The 18,438-nt window shown below is 44.5% G+C and overlaps 1 protein-coding gene across 4 annotated transcripts in view; it reads right to left on the bottom strand.

The window, feature by feature from the left end:
* TBC1D4 (TBC1 domain family member 4) overlaps positions 1-18,438 on the bottom strand; it is a 117,492-nt gene that overhangs the window by 36,807 nt on the left and 62,247 nt on the right. For all 4 annotated transcript variants that reach the window (XM_077343978.1, XM_077343979.1, XM_077343980.1 and 1 more), the window contains exons 3-7: positions 17,281-17,370; positions 9,252-9,356; positions 6,015-6,147; positions 3,174-3,265; positions 2,439-2,549 (exon numbers count right to left, since the gene is read on the bottom strand). In XM_077343978.1, the coding sequence (XP_077200093.1) occupies positions 2,439-2,549; positions 3,174-3,265; positions 6,015-6,147; positions 9,252-9,356; positions 17,281-17,370 (531 nt within the window). The remainder of the gene's footprint in view (positions 1-2,438; positions 2,550-3,173; positions 3,266-6,014; positions 6,148-9,251; positions 9,357-17,280; positions 17,371-18,438) is intronic.

The raw sequence follows: 18,438 nt of genomic DNA, 5'->3' as shown, positions 1-18,438 counted from the left end.
TGATCAATAGAGATGTCTGCAGGCACCCAATATTTTATGCAACCAAACTTTTAGCAACAAAGTAGTGAAGAGGGGTACCTAAATCTTTGCGAGGTTATTTTCCAAGGCATTGCTCAGCTAAGGTTGCCAGCTCCAAGGTGAGAGATACCTGGAGATTTTTAGGAGTGGAGTCTGAGGGTTTGGGGAGGGGAGGGACTTAATTGGGCTAGAATGCCATAGAGTCCAAAGTGCCCATTTCCTCCAGGAGAACTGTTCCCCATTGGCCGGAGATCAGCTGTAACAGCAGACCCCCAGCCACCACCTGGAAGCTGGCAACCCTCTGTTGAGCCTACCCTACATTGTACATGAACAACAGCAACAAAAGCCACCCAGGGTTTGAGTTGTAATACAGTTCATGGAGAGCTCATACTGTGTAGCAGCTAAGAGACTAGGACATGCCACGGTTCATTACAGTAAGGCCTCAGGGAAGCCACTCTTCCACTAGCGAACCCAGATCCTGCACTGAACATGTGGGGGCTACCTTGCTAGTCTTTTCACTACATCTCCCAAAGAACAAAACTTGGTCACGGTTCCTGGCCCCAAAGAGATAAAACTAGCCTTGGCCAGGGCTTATTCAGCCCTAACTAAAGCACTTATCAGCCCCTCTCAGACTGAGTTTAGTAAAGATGTGGTGGCCTTTAAGATTTTAAAACCTAAATGCAGCCAGCTGGGTAACTTTGGGTTCACCATGACACTGATAAGGCTGTTCTCGCAGAGCAGTCCTGCCAGGGCTCTCTCAGCCTCACCCACCTCACAGGGTCGATGTTGTGGGGAGAGGAAAGGGAAGGCAACTGTAAGCCGCTTTGAGACTCCTTCTGGTAGATAAACACGGCATATAAGAACCAACTCTTCTTCTTCTTCAGTAATATCAAGGCTCTCTCAGCCTCACCCACCTCACAGGGTGCCTGTTGCAGGGAGGGGAAAGGGAAGGCGATTGTAAGCCGCTTTGAGACTCCTTCTGGTAGAGAAAAGTGGCATATAAGAACCAACTTTTATTCTTCTAAATTATATATATATATATTATATCTAAAATTGTTTTATGGACTGTTTTAACTTGATGTTACCCCTCTGAGCAGACTAGGGTTGGGCAGGATATAAAAATATTATTATTATTACCTGTATGTGAGGCAGTTTAGCAGCTCAAAAAGCTCATTATTATTATTATTATTATTATTATTATCATCATCATCATCATCATCATCATCATCATCATCATCATTATCATTATAATACTTTAAATCCCATTTTTAAAGTGTAAACCATCAGTAAAGGCCTTTAAGTAAAATGTATCAACAAAGTAAACTGAAGTGCTTGTGAAGCTAAAGGACCCTTCAGTCCTTTGACATCTGTCATAGCAAAGCAGCGGTTCACCCACTGAGGCGCAGCCCCTCCTATATATAATTCAACCACCGAGGCTTCAACAGCTAATTTCTCAGGGCCTGTTGCGTAGCCCAGTTCTCCCAGAAATAGCTCCCTGGACAAAGAGTACTGAGTTCTCTGTGAATTCCCTGCAATCCAAAAACTTAAGTCCCAAAGGAAGTCCACGTATTCTCTTAAATTACAGAAGCTGCCATTTGGCATGGGAAATAAGTCTTAACTGCAACTCCAATTTGTTTTCACTGCTCCCCCCCCCCCCCAATTTTATAATTTTTTTATTATTTTGCTGCATTTCACGGCACAGTAATTTGGTTTCTTCACTCTTAACAGGTGCCTCCAGCATATTGTGACCAAAGAACTGTTGATAAATATTAAGCGTTATAAAGATGCTTGTTATAAATTGTTATACACATGCTTGTAACACAAAAATGATTTTTTTTCCCGGTAGCCTCAGGCTCTGTCATTACATATAAAGAAATGGTTTTTATCCAACAGAGTATTACTGTCTTTATTCCATCGTTTTCAAGAAAACTCGGTACTGGTAGGAAGTGCCGTCAAGTCCTAGCTGGCTTATGGACCTAGCTGACCTTACAGCGTTGTCAAAGCAGGAGGTATTCAGAAGCAGCTTGCCATTGTCTGCCTCTGTGTAGGGCAGGGGTAGTCAAACTGCGGCCCTCCAGATGTCCATGGACTACAATTCCCAGGAGCCCCCTGCCAGCGAATGCTGGCAGGGGGCTCCTGGGAATTGTAGTCCATGGACATCTGGAGGGCCGCAGTTTGACTACCCCTGGTGTAGAGGCCCTGAATGTCCCTGGTGGTCTGACCCTGCCCAGCTCCCAAGATTCATCCAGATCGGGCAAGCCTGGGCCATTCAGGCAGGAAGCAGGATTGCAGTGCGCTGGGGTTCAAATAATGGTTTCTCCCTACCCCCCACCCCTGCCCACAGAAGCATTTATCCTCTCTCATTCCCATGTGTCTTCCTTCCGCCATTACAAAACGGTCCAAGAGAGTAAAGGTTTTACCAACGGTGCCTCGCCAATGTGCACGTGCGTCTTTTGTTTTGTTTCACACAGCTGCCGCAGATGTAAGATCACAAGCTCGTTTTCTTCCTGGTCACTAACAGGCTTCATTTTCTGTAAAGAGGGGACAGCTGTAAGATCTGTTTAGAAACTCTTGACATCTACAGTTTGATTTTTAAAAGATGGTAGACCACCCATTTTGGTAGGAAAGAGGTCTCCGACCTTTTTGAGCCTGCAAGCACCTTTGAAATTTTGACATATTCCAGTGGGCACAGTTGCGATATGGCTGCCACAAAATGGCTGCTGCAGGAGGCGGAGCCAGCCACAAAATAGGTGACATGGCTTAACTTCGGTCACATGGTGAAGGTGCTTGTGGTGTGGTGGCAGTTTTGGGTAAACCAATATTTAAAAAAAAAATTTTTAAATAGCTAGTTAGATCTCCAAAGGCCAGCCAGAAACCCTATCAGTCCCCATCCACGTTCAAAAAACAATTGGCATGCTCCATGCTGGAGACCCGTTTTAGTGCCTCTAGATTAGTTTATTATAACGCTAGTTCCAAAACTAGTAAAGAACCAACATCAAAGGCAACTATGAATGACTATGTACCCAAATTATCTCTCACATGATGGGGGCAGGGAGGCCAAGAGGATGCTTTTAATTCTTGGAGTCTCCGATCTAGTAACTTCATCCTTGCATCGATTTCCTAGACAAAGAACGCCAACAAATTCCATTTATTACCTGGACACGTTCGAAGATGTCAGCTTGCTCGTTGTCACTGAGGGTGGACAAATGTCTCTGAATCACAAGCTTGGCTCTTGGTGGGTAAAGACCTTATAGAATGAAGAAGCGGAGAAGCTTTTGGACATCCTACTAACATGCATCACTTTTTGCTTACATAGAGCTGAAGCTTTTCACTACCCAAAGGAGTCACAAAGGAGTCACAAAGCAGCTTACAAACATCTTTCTCTCCCTTTCCCCACTTCCTCTCTCTCTTCTCTCTCATGGTTTCCTATCTAAGTGCTAACTAGGGCCAACCATGTTTAGCTTTCCAATCTGATGAAATCGAGCTAGCTGGGCCTATTCTGGTCACACTATCAATCAGTCAATCAGTCAATCAGTCAATCAGTCAATCTGTCTATCTATCTGTCTATCTATCTGTCTGTCTATCTATCTATCTATCTATCTATCTATCTATCTATCTATCTATCTATCTATCTATCTATCTATCTATCTATCTATCTATCTATCTATCTATCTATCTATCTATCTATCTATCTATCTATCTATCTATCTATCTATCTATCTTTCTTTCTTTCTTTCTTTCTTTCTTTCTTTCTTTCTTTCTTTCTTTCTTTCTTTATCATGCAGCATAACATGAGTGTCTTTTAGGGTCAAGTATTAATATGGCTCCAGGTTGACTCAGCCTTCCATCCTTCCGAGGTCGGTAAAATGAGTACCCAGCTTGCTGGGGGGTAAACGGTAATGACTGGGGAAGGCACTGGCAAACCACCCCGTATTGAGTCTGCCATGAAAACGCTAGAGGGCGTCACCCCAAGGGTCAGACATGACCCGGTGCTTGCACAGGGGATACCTTTACCTTTACTAATATCTGGGAAATTATGTATACAAAGGAAGGATATTAGCTTCTATGTATTATATTCAGATTCCAAACTTTCCTAAGAATTTCAGTTTTGGCTCTCAATGCTAGTTGGCCAGTTATTATAGAGCAAAGCGAACGCCCTATGCTTATGCTATTGCCAGCAAGAGGAAAATTGTTATTTGCCTTTTGCCTTCAGATAGCATGCAATGAAACTGAGGCTATGATGAGGCTACCAGACTCCCTATCCGTAGGCCGTTTGGTCACCAGAGGGAGCTAAAAATATCAAAGTGCTTGCTACTGTGCCGCTCACACCTACAGTTCTAGGATTAACTCAAGGCCGAGAGAAAGTGCGTCTTCCATTCCCCTGCCAACAAAACACTGCAATCCAGGCATGGACATGTCATCCCCAATGCGAGCAACTACTGGGAGGGAAGCAAAGTTAAGATCTCCTTGAAGATTTGTACTCCACAGGCAGATCTGTCATCTGCCCATTAAGTAACCTCCTACACTCTCAAGGAGATTATTTTTCACAAAAAAATTACTTTTGCCTGAAACGAATCAGTTGTGCTTCCAAGAAAAATCCCCTGTACCTAAGGAGAAAAGGTTACTCAGGAAATAGAGCAGAGTGGACCCCCACAAAAACCTGAAACTCTAAAAAGCAACCTGTTCATTGCCATTTAGTGTGCAAATGGGACATTCTTTCCATGGAGATTCTTTCAGGCCTCTCTAAAGAAGTGAACTTCACAGGGCAGGTACAGAAGAAAAGGCCAAGGCCTGCAGATGGGCTAATCTGATCTTACCTGCAAAATCGGGCCTTTCCTTCAGGCCTCCAGTGAAAACCAGTGGAAAACAATCACACTATAGGTCAACTCTGCCAGAATCGTGGTATTTTCTGTGTTGTGGCCACATTTGACATGTAATATATAATTCTGATCATCTCATTATTTTAAAATAATTAGATGTTCTAGTTGTCTGGGAGAAGGACAAAGCCAACTCCAGACTTATCCCAGGGGCCTGATGAGGTCCTGCCCTCACTCCTTTGAGCAGTGGGAGGAAAATGGGGGAGGAGACCACACTGCTGTCTCTTTGATATCACTTCTAGCTGAAGATCAAGAAGTGACTGCCCTGCCTTGCCATGCTCTAGGTTAGTGATCCCCAACCTGTGGGCCACGGACCACATGTGGTCCGTCGACTAATTGGAGGTGGGCCGTGAAAGACGCCTTCTCCCCCCCCCCCCTCCGGCCCTTTACAACACACTTCGGGTGTCATTGTCTCCCATCACTCCCAGATGGGACTATCTCGTTGCAGAGAAACAAGCTCAGGGTTCCCATTGATTTCTCATTGTCATGAGTTAAAATTTCCATGAAAATAAAATGTTCCTTATGTTCATTGTTGTGGCGTGTCTGTATCTTATTTTGAAGGGATGTTTAAACATTACCATAGCGATCAGAGAGCATTAGGGCAGTGGTTGAGAGTAGAGGAGTAAACTACTCCCCCCCCCACTGGGCCTCAGTAAAATTGTCAAGCGTTGAGTGGTCCCCGGTGATAAAAAGGTTGAAGACCACTGCTCTAGGTATTGACACATTCACTCTGGTATTTACCACAGAGCTGAGGGAGTGTTCCTAGAGCGTCATGGTTTTAGGGATGTCAGGGCCATGGGTCACCCTCCAAACCTACCCCAAAACCAGAAGAGGATTGGGGGTCACAACACTCCAGATTTTGGCCAAAACTCTTTGTAGAATTTGCTTCAAACCATAGAGTTTTGCTCAAAAGCCGGAGAGCCACCCCAACCCCAAAGCACCCAGCATGCCGATGTTGCTCCTGGGTGACATTAAAATGCAACATTCCTCCGGCTTGGGGGGGGGCAAGGTGCATCCCAAAAGTGGGGGTATCCCATCTGGACCAGTAGACCTGACAACCCTATGTTGCCACATGAAAAAAGCAACCCTATTCAGCAAGTAACATAGGCCCTGAGCTACCTTCAATCCTTTCACAGAGTTTGTGCAGTGAGTGCATTGGACAGGCCTCGCAGAGTTTAATTTGAGTCTTCGCATTTTGAAGGGAGGCAGCTGTGCTGAAAGCCTGCTTGAGAGTGAGCATTACCTCATCGACCTGGAAAGGAGGATCAAAAGCAACACGTTAAACCTGCACCTTTTAATGCTAATTATAACATAGTAGTTTTGTTTTGTTTAAGATAGATTCAGGTGGGTAACAGTGGTGGTCTGACAAAGCAGAAAGAACTGTGAGTTTGAAGGCACCGAGTTCTATTTAAGCGTTGGGGTGCATGCACACTTCTTCAGAGACATTGAAATGGAAGCTGCCAGTCCATACATACAGGCAGAGGGTGAGCAGCAGAATAGCATACAACATAATAAGGGTATTTAACAGATGTATCAACCAAATAGGAATAACTTAGTTTATATGGTCACCATCTGTTTGGGTTTAATTCTGGGTGGAAACTTACTGAAGGAAATAATCAGAAAAAAAACAGATTTATTTCCCTTATTATGTCTCTCCTCCTCCCCCAGAATTAAATCAAAACAAATGGTGACCATAGAAACTGAGCTTGCTATTCCAGTTTGGTCCTTGCATCTGTTAAGCACCTTTATGATGTTATATGTTAATCATCCTTTACCTATATTCATACACATGGACTGGCAACTTTAGGGTTCCCCATCCCCAGTCCCTTGTAGCTGTTGGCAGTGCACATTCTGGGAGCGTTGAAAAGCACGAAAATCAACATTCAAAATTAGATTCTTACCATAGTTTTGCCTCAAAACCAGAGTGTCACCTTCTGACATTACCAACATGCCCACCTTGCTCCCAGGTGACGTCAGCATGTCACACTTACTTTCTGCTTCTTCCCTCCTCGTGCCTGTTCAGTTCCCCCAGTTTTGGAGAGTCCTAAAACAGGGGGAGAGGCTCCTAACTGGGAGATCCCAGGCCCTCAACTGGGGACTGGCAACCCTTGGCAACTTCCATTTCAATGTGTCTAAAGCATTGTACATGCAAAAAATGTTTATACCCTGAATAAAAGTTTGTCTTAAAGGTGCCGCTGGACTTGATTTGTGTCCTCTGTCTTATTTAAGTACAGTCTACGCCAGGGATAATCAAACTGCGGCCCTCCAGATGTCCATGGACTACAATTCCCATGAGCCCCTGCCAGCGAATGCTGGCAGGGGCTCAAGGGAACTGTAGTCCATGGATATCTGGAGGGCCGCAGTTTGACTACCAAACCACAGAGCATGATTTCATATTAGATTTCATATTAGATTTCAAGGGCAGATACTGGGCAGATACTGCTTTGGAAAACTGAGCTTCCTTTCATTTTGGGTGGGGAAGGGTCCTGCAAGAGAATTGCCCAGAGTATCATGCCTGCCACTTGTTATTTGTGGCACAAAACAGTGGCTTCAGGCTTTACTAGCACGAGCCAAGGATTTTGTAGATCGGGCCAACTGGGCGATAAGAGCTTAACTATCCCAGGAAGCCATAATGAACCTTTTTGCCTTCGCAGAGAGTAGAGAAGCTAGCCCCTTACATATTCTGGAAGCAGGAGGGACGGAAGAGAAGCCCATGTCAATTAGTAACCAACTGAATAACTCATCTGCCTTTATTGTACCCAGACGCCAGTCTGGCTTTGCCGTAACACCATCACAAATAGCGCAGTGCGAGATTCCCACACTCTCCCTGCTTCAAGGCGGCCAAACTTGGCATTCTCTGCGGGGGAAACAGGTCAAAGGTTACACGGTCCCCCCCCCCCAGCCGGTATAGAAATTCAAATGCATTTTCATGCCTTGCTTTCCCTTCATATGCTTTAAATGAGGAGACTGTGCCATTTGAAACACCCAGACCTTGGCAGGGGAGGGGGGAAAGAGACCTGGAGTGGCTTCTAATTTGATCTGAACTTCTTTTTTTATAGTTGGATATTACAAAAACATGAAAGGAATGAGACCTGCACATTTGAACAGAGAAAGTAGCCCAAGTTTACTGAAGGATTTAAGGGCTATGTAATGTCTCTTTTAAAATAATTGTTATTCAGTTGCCACATCTTAACTGTGCTATTAAAGCCTTAAAAATCACACAAGCTTATTGTTGGAATTATGTTTTGAAAGGTTTCAGTTAAAGGATTTGGGGGGGGGGGGTTTGGGGTGGGGTTGTTCTGATTCATTTGGGGTTGGCATCTTACCATCCCAAATTCAAATGACAAAAAAGACCTTTTACATTTGGAATTGTTGAAGAGTTAAATACCTAAAAACAACTATAAATGGACAGTATGATCACAAAGGTCATCCGGAACGCCGGATCTCGCTACCTATGACATTAATTATCCCTCTACATACAGTAGAAAAGTCTTTCCCTATCCACTTTAGATATCAAATTTTTTTAAAAAAATTAATAGTTAATTCTTAATAGTTTTACATTTTCTATGTACAGGTTTTTAATATTGTTAGCCACCCCGACACAGCTGTCAGAGAGGGGCGGGCCAATCAATCAAATAGATAAATAAAATAAAATCTAGATTAAAATTCTACGCTCGCTCAAGGCTGCCCATTGTCTTTGCAGCTGTAGGAGAGCCCAGATATTACCAGCTTCCCAGCAAACTATCTGCCCTGACAGTCAAGGTCATTGATGTAAAATTTGAAATTATAATTCATCGGGAGTTCTCACATTCCTACTGGTCACAACACAGATAGCAACAAGGAATCCTGATGTCCACCTTGAATCTCAGCAAGAAAGGCAACGTAAAGAAATAAAATCCCAGAGAATCCTTATTCCTTCATTCAGGATAATGCAATTGTTCACATATGGGTGGGATCGAGAAAACCAGTGGCACCATGATTCAACTGGTGCGGCTTCCCCACTCCCAACAGGCAAAGATTGATATAGGTATTAAACAAAGTTCAGTGCCACTGAATGTCTACTACAGAAGTAGGATAAACAATAAATAGCAGTCTCTTTTGCTTTTCCTTTCTCTGACTCTCAGAGGCTTATGAACTAGTCTTCATGCTGAAGTCAGGGGAAAATCATCATACGGACTAGGCATTTCCCGACAAAAGGAAGGAAACATCTCACAGTTGAAGTCTTTACAACTTTTTGAGATGAAAACTAATCAACAAGCTGGAACCTGCAATGGGTTTCGCTGGGTGAGAGAAGGGTGGATTGGAAGCATTTTGACATTAGAAACAGAATGCAGAAAAAAGCAGTAATAAACTTACCAAAGACTCATTTGCACACTGGAAGACATAGCAGACATACTGATTGATGCCAGGTTCGGTCGATTCTCGGCAGATAAAGCCAAAGTGATCAATGTTTTTGATGCCCTACAGGAATAAAGTGGGGGGAAAGAACCAAAACGTTGTTTAGTTGACATATATTTGCCATTTTACCAAGAGTAAGAATGCATTCTTGTGAAGAGTGATTCTAGACCAGTTATCAACAGTTGTGGTGCTGCCACTGTGTTTTCTGGTTTCCACCTCCTTCTTTTCCAAAGAATATTTTCCCCAAACCTGAGAACTAATCCTGGCTTTCCTCCATCTCTTTGAAACAGCAGGTTCTTCAAAACAGTCCAGGATGTATCACCATTCCATCTGCGGGACGCAGCCATAGAGAAACAGCTGTTTCCATCGCATGAAGATCCTTGGCTTGAGCCTAACAATATTTGATGACTGGGCTCAGACTAGGAGTGTGTAATTTGGTTTAGATCAGCAGAAAATGTTGATTCAGAGCTGATTCAGTGTGTGTGTTTTTTTGGTAGCTCCTAAACCAATCTACGATTCATTTGATTTGCGGGCCAAATCACTAAACCCAGAATTGATTCATCTTTAGATTTGTGTCCCCTTTTGTTTCCCTCCCCTTGGAAGGTGGATGAGAAGAAAGGGAGCCCTGAAATGGCTGAGGCCATTTAAGTTTAACAGCTTGACTGATCTGCTGGTCAACTGTTAAGTTTAAATGGTGGCAGCCATTTAAACCATTGAAACCCTCCCATTCGTTTCCTCCCACTTCCAAAGGGAGGAAAGCGAAAGGAATGGTTAGCTGTCAGCCAGCAGGCTCTGCAGGGCAGGCGGGTCAAACTGCCCCCTTGCACTGTCAAAGCTGATCCCATGGAAAGGCTTCTCTCCCCAAATCAGCTGTTAGTTGGGCTGTTCTGGGGTAGTGATTTGAACCAGCCCTCCCCACACAGCCAAGCTTCTCTCAACAGGATCAACTGACTAGCAGGCTCTGAAGGTATTTCAATTGATGTTAATCCCTTTAAATGCCTGGGGGCCGAAAAATTCGGGTTTCTCGAATCTTACGGAACCCAACTTTCTATACCAATAATAGAATTCGGGTGATATACTTAATTAGTTCAGGACAGTTGTCCAAACACATAAAAACAAGCTCAGTAAAATAAGCTGAAAATAAGCACATTCCTAGTTCATATCCTATGGCAGCCATTTGGGATTGGCCATGCCCAGGCAGAGTGGCTGTGACTAGGGTTGGGTGCTTCGGCGTCCGAAGTGGCTATTCGTTCCTAATGCAGCCAGCGCTGCGCCGTGGGGGGGAGGGGAGGCATGGGCGTTGGCATGTGCACACATGCAGGCACACCAATGCCCACGCCTCCCCTTCCCCCCGTGGTGCAGCACTGGCTGCGTCAGGAGTGAACGGCCACTTTGGATGCCAACCTGCCCAACCCTAGTTGTGACAGTGACGTTAATCAACGGTTTTCAAAACTCCAACAGAGTCCACAGCCTCACCAAGGTTGGGTAATCCTGAAATATCTCTGCACCAAACTACATTTAAAAATACAGTAGTCTCATAAAGTAGAATGCAGGTGGATAGCCATGTTGGCCTGTAGTTGCACAACAAAATTTGAGACCAATGAAACCTTTAAGACCAACAAAGATTTATTCAAGGCGTGAGCTTTCGTGTGCAGCTGGAGATAAACTGTAAACCTTGCTTTTGTTTCTGTGATGACCCTAGTGCCCATGAAGGCACTAAAGGCGACTCAGGACTCTGTAGTGAGGAGTGAAATGTAGCTTTATCGGAAGTCTCGGGGAGCAACTACAGGAACTTGCCATTGCAGAGAAAACATTGCTGAAGATGCATCACAGAGAATCTCAGGAACAGATGTACCCTCAGTCCCAGCCCCACCTTCCAGGGATTTGCACGGCGAAAGGCCTTCCCACAGAAAGGCATTTTTATTTAAACTACAAAGTGAAACCAGTCTTCAAACATCCTAGTGTCCAGACGCAAAGATCTATGACAAGGTCTAAGGCAAGGTCATTGGCCTTCTTTAAAACACTGAACTGCATGTATGAATAACCCTCTTTAAGCAAGACAGTATACAGTACCTAACAGTGGGCTGAGGAAACAGATGCTTATAAAACCACTGAATATTCTAAAGCAGCCTTTTTCAACCCTTTGATCACGGAGGACACGCTGAAGTAATTTTTCAGGTTTCTAGGAGCCCCGGAAGTGATATCAGCTGGTCACACCTCCCTGCCACACCACAGGAAGTGACATCACCACCTGGGTTAACAGGTAGGTTTGAGGAGGACTGAAGGGGAAGTGAAAGGAGGTGGTTTAAGACAGGAGTAAGTGTGTAGGCTCCGCCCCCTCCTAGGAGTTCAGTTAGTTAGTTTTATTATAGTCATAGACCAGCACAAGAGGAGCAGAAACCACAAAAGTACTCAGTCAAGCTCAGGAGGGGGAAACAATGGAAGTTTGTGGAACAATGGAACAATGGCTGAATCCATTAAGGCAGTAGGGGAAAGGCTGCAGGCCCCTGGTTGGGAATCCTTGTTCTAAGGAGTTACACCGAATATTCCACTGCATTCAGGAAAGGAGGCAGTTTGCTCCCATTCAATTCATTTGGGTCACTTCGCTGGCTCATTCTTTTCCCACTGTCCTCTGACCTGGTCTAAAATCCGTGACACCAAGGCTGCACACCCTTTAAATGGTAAAGATGGAGGGAAAAGGGGACAGAGAAGCCTCCAAAAACCCCTTCCATATGGAGCCTGTCTTCCACATATTTTCCTTGCATTACTTTACAGACAGGATTTTCGGATGTTGAGATTTCTTTCTGTTTGTGGCACGCATGGAAAAACCTGAAACAGGGAGTCTCTCTCTGGGCCCCTCCATCCAATAAAGGCAAAACAGCAGAGCTTTCAGCACGGTGGACTTATGACTCAATAAAAGTTCCCCACTTACGAAGTACAATTATTATAATTAGCTTTGTCTTGTTGGTTTTATCTGGTGTGTAATTGAGATGCTATTTTCAGTAAACACTGCTGTCCTTCAGAGTCAAGAAGCTCTTCAGATGAGCATGGGCACTCACTAAAACCAGCAAGGACACTCATTAACCATTCCGGAGAGACACTAGAGCATCTTTTATGTTTATGATGAAAATAACTTAAAATTGAGAAACCAAGCAGACATTCCAAACAGACTGTGTTTCTGGTGAGGGCTGCCTTTCAGCACTGCCGGCCAAAGACAGAGAGCAAAGACAGAGACCAAACGGGCATTTGGAAGAAAGTAAAATTAAAAAAGAGCTTTGTGCCATGAAGGTGTTATACATGGACGCTGCAGCCCCATGCCGAGTACACCTGCCCCTTTCACTGTGCTTAGCTCCTAGCCGAGTGGTTCAACATTCCAGATAACAAGCAACCATGCCTATTGTTCTCCACCGTACAAGGAAATTCACACCGCTGCTTCTGGTAGGCAACATTATACTGACACAGTACTGACATTCACGATTTAGCTAACCATACAAAACTCTAAACAAGCACACCTCTCTACATAAAATCAAACCACTCCGGTACTGTTACAGTCATGAAAAAGCAATTTCAAGTGATGTTATTTTACTCTAGGAAAATGAGACCAGAACACAGAAATAATGTAGTGTCTGAAGAAATAATGATATCTGGTTATTTTAAAAAAGCAAGACAATTATGTAGAAGAAGATGTTTTTCTACTTGCTTTTCTCTTACTTAAGGAATCTCAAAGCAGCTTACAATCTCCTACCTTGCCTCTCTCCACAATAGACTCTGTGAAGTAGGTGAGGCTGAGAGAGTTCTGAGAGAACTGTGAATGGCCCAAGGTCAGCCTGCAAGCCTCATGTGTCTCAAAGAGGCTTACAAAGAGGCCTTCCCTTCCTCTTCCCCCAACAAGTACCTTGTGAGGTAGGTGTGGCTGAGAGGGAGCCGGGACTGGGCCAAGGTCACCCAGCAGGCCTGATGTGTCTCAAAGCAACTTACAATTGCCTGTCCTTCCTCCCCCCCCCCAAACAAGTACCTTGTGACATGAGCTAAAAGAGTTCTGAGAGAACTGTGACTGGCCCAAGGTTACCCAGCAGGCTTCATGAGAAGAAGAAGAGTTTGTTCTTATATGTAGCTTTTTTCTACCAGGAGGAGTCTCAAAGCGGCTTACATTCGCCTTCCCTTTCCTCTCCCCACAACAGACACCCTGTGAGGTAGGTGAGGCTGAGAGATCCCTGATATTACTGCTTGGTCAGAACAGCTCTAACAGGACTGCAACTAACCCAAGGTCATCCAGCTAGTTACATGTGGGGGAGCGTGGAATCAAACCCAGCTTGCCAGATTAGAAGTCAGTGCTCCTAACCACTGCGCCGGCTAGCCGGCTAACTATGGGATTGTAGTGTCGTTAATGGTTTTTTAATGGATTTTATGGGGTTTTAGAATGCTGTAACCCGCCACGAGCTGCAAGGGAGTGGCGGGTAATAAATCGCATAATAATAATAATAATAATAATAATAATAATAATAATAATAATAATAATAATAATAATAATAATAATACACCAAGCTGGCTGGAGAAAGGAATTAAACCCTGCTTTCCAGATTAGAGTCTACCACTTTTAACCATACACCATGCTGCAGTTGTTGAAAGAGAAAGGCCTTGCCTTCAGAGGGGGCTATGATGGAGTTTTGGGGATAGATAGGCTTGTGCCCTAGCATCCTCCCTTTCTCTGCTTTTGTTGCTATCCCCATTGATGTGTGGACCGATATTCCTTCCTGGTTCTTTTAGAGCCCTCTCTTGCCCACCCATCTTTGGCACCATAGATGCAGGCATGGATCCTGCCTTGCCATCTAGTTAGATTAGGTCTCTACCTCTCTCCTATTTAAAAATGTAGCTCTTTAATAAATGACTAAAGAAATCTCAACTTGCTTTGTTGCTCTCCCTCTTGCATGCACACAGACCACATGGTCAGCTGTTGCTGCTCTAAGCCTGGTACACTCTGCTAACTTTAGGGAATATTGCCCAAATATTCCAATAGTAGTTCTGCACTGACTTGGGGCCACTCTTGTACAAAACCAGGAGTTGCCCCGACTCAGCTATGTATAGGCAATGAGTATGATGAGACACATCTACACCACAAGGCTAAAAGCCTCTTTAGGGGCATGTGGAAATGCCTATCCTCATTCCAAGTCACTATATGTTATGAATAATCTATAAGCCCACATTCAGACAGGGATCAGAGCCAGAATCAAGAAATGCCCTGTCATTTTCTGCCTCTTTATTATTATTATTATTATTTATTTGATTTGTATGACCGCCGCTCTCGGAAACCGGCTCGCGGCGGTTCACAACATTTTAATACAAATACAATATATTAACCATTAAAATTCCCCATTAAAACCCCATTAAAACCCCATTAAAACAATGACTAAGTCACAATGATGGCGATTAAAACTATTCCCGTACAGGCCCACTGGATGAGCAGAAGGGAACGGAGGATAATTGGGCATAGGATGGAACACTCTGGGGAACCAGGTCAGTTTAGTACTGGCCTCCCCCCTCCGGGGAGAGGGGTCCGATCTTAGCCCCGGGCCATCACCCGGCCTTAGACAAACGCCTGGCGGAAGAGCTCCGTTTTGCAGGCTCTGCGGAACTCAGAGAGCTCCGACAGGGCCCGCAGCTCTTCAGGGAGCTCATTCCACCAGGTAGGGGCCAGGACCGAAAAGGCCCTGGCCCTTGTCGAGGCCAGGCGTGCCTCCCGGGGTCCTGGGATCATCAGCAGATTCTTACCCGCAGAGCGAAGTGCCCTGCAGGGGGCATAAGGAGATAGGCGGTCCCTCAAGTATGCAGGACCCAAGCCGCGTATAGTCTTAAAGGTTAGTACCAAAACCTTGAACCTGATCCGGAAACAAACTGGCAACCAGTGCAGCTGCTTCAGCAGAGGCTGAACATGGGACCTCCAAGATGATTTAGTGAGGACCCGTGCAGCTGCATTCTGTACCAGCTGTAACTTCCGGGTTAGAGACAAGGGTAGGCCCGCGTAGAGCGAGTTACAGAAGTCTAATCTAGAAGTAACCGTTGCATGGATCACAGTGGCCAGGTGTTCCGGGGGCAGGTAGGGCGCTAGTAGCCGAGCTTGGCGTAGATGGAGAAACGCCGTCCGGGCTACCTTAGTGACCTGGGCCTCCATGGAAAGTGAGGCATCCAGAATCACTCCCAAATTCCTGGCTTGGGGCACAGATGACAATTGTACCCCGTCCAGGCAGGGAAGACGCGTTTCCTGTTCCTGCTCCCTTCGGCCTAGCCAAAGGACCTCCGTCTTAGAGGGGTTGAGTCTCAGGCGGCTCTTCCTGATCCATCCAGCCACTGCTTCCAAACAACTGGCGAATTTTTCTGGGGGGAGATCTGGCCGGCCATCCATCAAGAGATAGAGCTGGGTATCATCAGCGTACTGGTGACACCCAAGCCCATAACTCCGTACCAGCTGAGCCAGGGGACGCATATAGATGTTAAATAACGTAGCTCTTAGTGAGCTACTTCTAAATTTTTAATCAAAAAAAGGTTTGCTTTCCCTTTGATGACTGAATGAAGATAAGGTATTAAGAACATTTTAAAAAATTAGGTAATATACAGGATAATTTCACAGAGCATGGACAGAGTGCGATTTATTATTTGCTGTTAATATGTAAAAACTAAACCAGCATTACTACAATTTCACAAGGCATATACAAAATGAAATTTATATTACATAAATCTCTGTTTAGTGTATTTGTTGAAGAGGAGTTAGGGTATCATATATATTCAACAAATTAAATAGAGAATTATGGAATAAATCTTGTATTTTATCCTCCCCCCCAAAAAAATGAAATGATGTACTTAATACATTTTATGTTCTCTATTACTTCAGGGAAGTCCCCCTGACAAAGCTGAACACAAAACATGTAGCACTTATTCAACCATTAAAGATTCCCTTCCTTTCACCATTTGCTTCTTTCTTATTTATTTGTTTGTTTGTCTGCTATATTTATATACTACCTTCCCCCTGCAGTTCAGGACGGTGTACATGGAACATGAGAGAACATGGAGGAAGTACAGCATAACTCAGTAACAATGTCTAATAAAACAACAGTGTTAATAGTAACAATAGTAATAACCATGACAGTGGTTTAGTAACTGGTTGAACAACATTAACATGTTAACTATCCCATGGTAGTCAGTTCAGAGTTCTTGGGAAGGGGTTCTGGGGGCCCAGTAGATGTTGCCGGTTCGGTTAACCTCAATCAAATGCCTGGTGGAAGAGCTCCTTTTAGCAGGCCCTGTGGAACTGTGGAAGATCCAGCAGGGTCCTGATCTCTTCTGGGAGCTCCTTCCACCAGGCGGGGGCCAGGACAGAGAAAGCTCTGGCCCTGGTTGAGGTCAGACAAGCTTACTTGGGGGCAGTCATACCCTTTATGACTGAACCAAGATTGAAACCACTTGTCTCATAAGTAAGTTAGTTATCAGATCAAAAGCATGCAGCGATTAAAAATATAAAATGTGTCCTTCGGATATTTAAAATATGAGAACATGCAGAAGAACGTCAGTTAGGTTACAGTTACATCCTTCAAGGATAAGGGGAACTAAAGTGAGAAGCAATCAGTGTTCAATATGCACTTCAAGCATCTCAAACCCTCTCCAATTCTCTTTGTACTATTCTGTAGGTTGTAGAGCAGGGGTAGTCAAACTGCGGCCCTCCAGATGTCCATGGACTACAATTCCCAGAAGCCCCTGCCAGCGAATGCTGGCAGAGGCTTCTGGGAATTGTGGTCCATGGACATCTGGAGGGCCGCAGTTTGACTACCCCTGTTGTAGAGTATTAGAAACAATGGCAAGCAGGAAGAACCAAAGGCCAAGTAGACAGAGATCTTCCCTGTACTTCTTTCTTTCATTTTTCCCCTCCAATTTTTTTGCTCTCCAGACATTAATTCTGTTTTTCCAAACTGACTTTTGTCGAGCTCTGAATACTTGCCTGAGAACATGATGAGATATCTTTAAAATTCTTCTCAAACACAACAGATTTAGAGTCTGGACTGATGAGGTTAATTTCAAATCGTCCAACCTTGAACAGAAAGACAAGAGATAAAAATTTTATTTGAGCAGAAAGACAAGAGATACATGTTTTATTTTTTTAAGTCACTACATTTGGGATGAAAGAAGAACTTTAATGCATACAGTTTCCTAGCAGCTACTCAATGGAAGTATCACATGCCAGACAAGAGACAACCTATTAACAATGGTAAGTTACACCTTACCAGGACCTTAAAAAATTTGAACCAGCAATTCTTAAAGAGGGATATAGCTGAAGAAAGACACTATCCTTCGACTATCCTGATTTTTATAGGATCAGCTGGAATTGGAAAGTGGGTCGTACTCATACTAACATGTGACTAAGGGTACACCTGTCTGCTACACAGTTAACTAGCCTCTGTAATGTTTGGAGCCCCTGGTCTTCCCCTGTGCTTCGAACTACAATTCCAGCCTTACAAGCAACAACCAGCCTCTAACAGGCAGGACCTGCCTCCTAACACTCTCAACTACTTACAAACTTTGTTTTGAAGCATTCCTCCCCCCTACAGACCATCTCATTGCGCTTGTTCAACCATTTATACCGACATGTTGGCACACAAGATTCCAAGCTCCTGAGCCAAAGGTCCCAAAACAGTTGGAAAAAAACAACAGAGGTCAAAGAATATTTTTTTGGGGGAAGGGGAAAGACAAAGCTTAAGGGAGAACCAGTTGTTGAAGACTTTCATGGCCTAAGTCATAGAATCATAGATTGAATCATAGTTAGGCCAATGCAGGCTCAGCCTAAAGCATCCAGGATAAGTATCTGTCCAGCCGCTCTTGAAGACCTCCAGTGAGGGGGAGCCCACCACTTCTTTAGGCAGCCGACTCCACTGCTGAACTACTCTAGACTGTGAATTCCACCCCCCCCTTGATATCTAGCCGATGTAGTTTTAACGCATTACTGTGGGGCCTATGCTCTGAGGCCCCCAGGAACCATTCCCTACCCTCCTCCGAGAACAATCATGTCCCTTCTCAATCTCCTCTTCTCCAGGCTGAAGTCTCTTGGCCTTTCCTCACAAGGCACAGCCCCCAAGTCCCAGATCATAGCTCTCTTCTGCAC

The sequence above is a fragment of the Paroedura picta genome, chromosome 6 (assembly GCF_049243985.1).
Source record: "Paroedura picta isolate Pp20150507F chromosome 6, Ppicta_v3.0, whole genome shotgun sequence".
Lineage (NCBI taxonomy): Eukaryota > Metazoa > Chordata > Lepidosauria > Squamata > Gekkonidae > Paroedura > Paroedura picta.
Note: the sequence above shows the minus strand (reverse complement) of the source record. Positions and strands in the feature narration are given on the sequence as shown.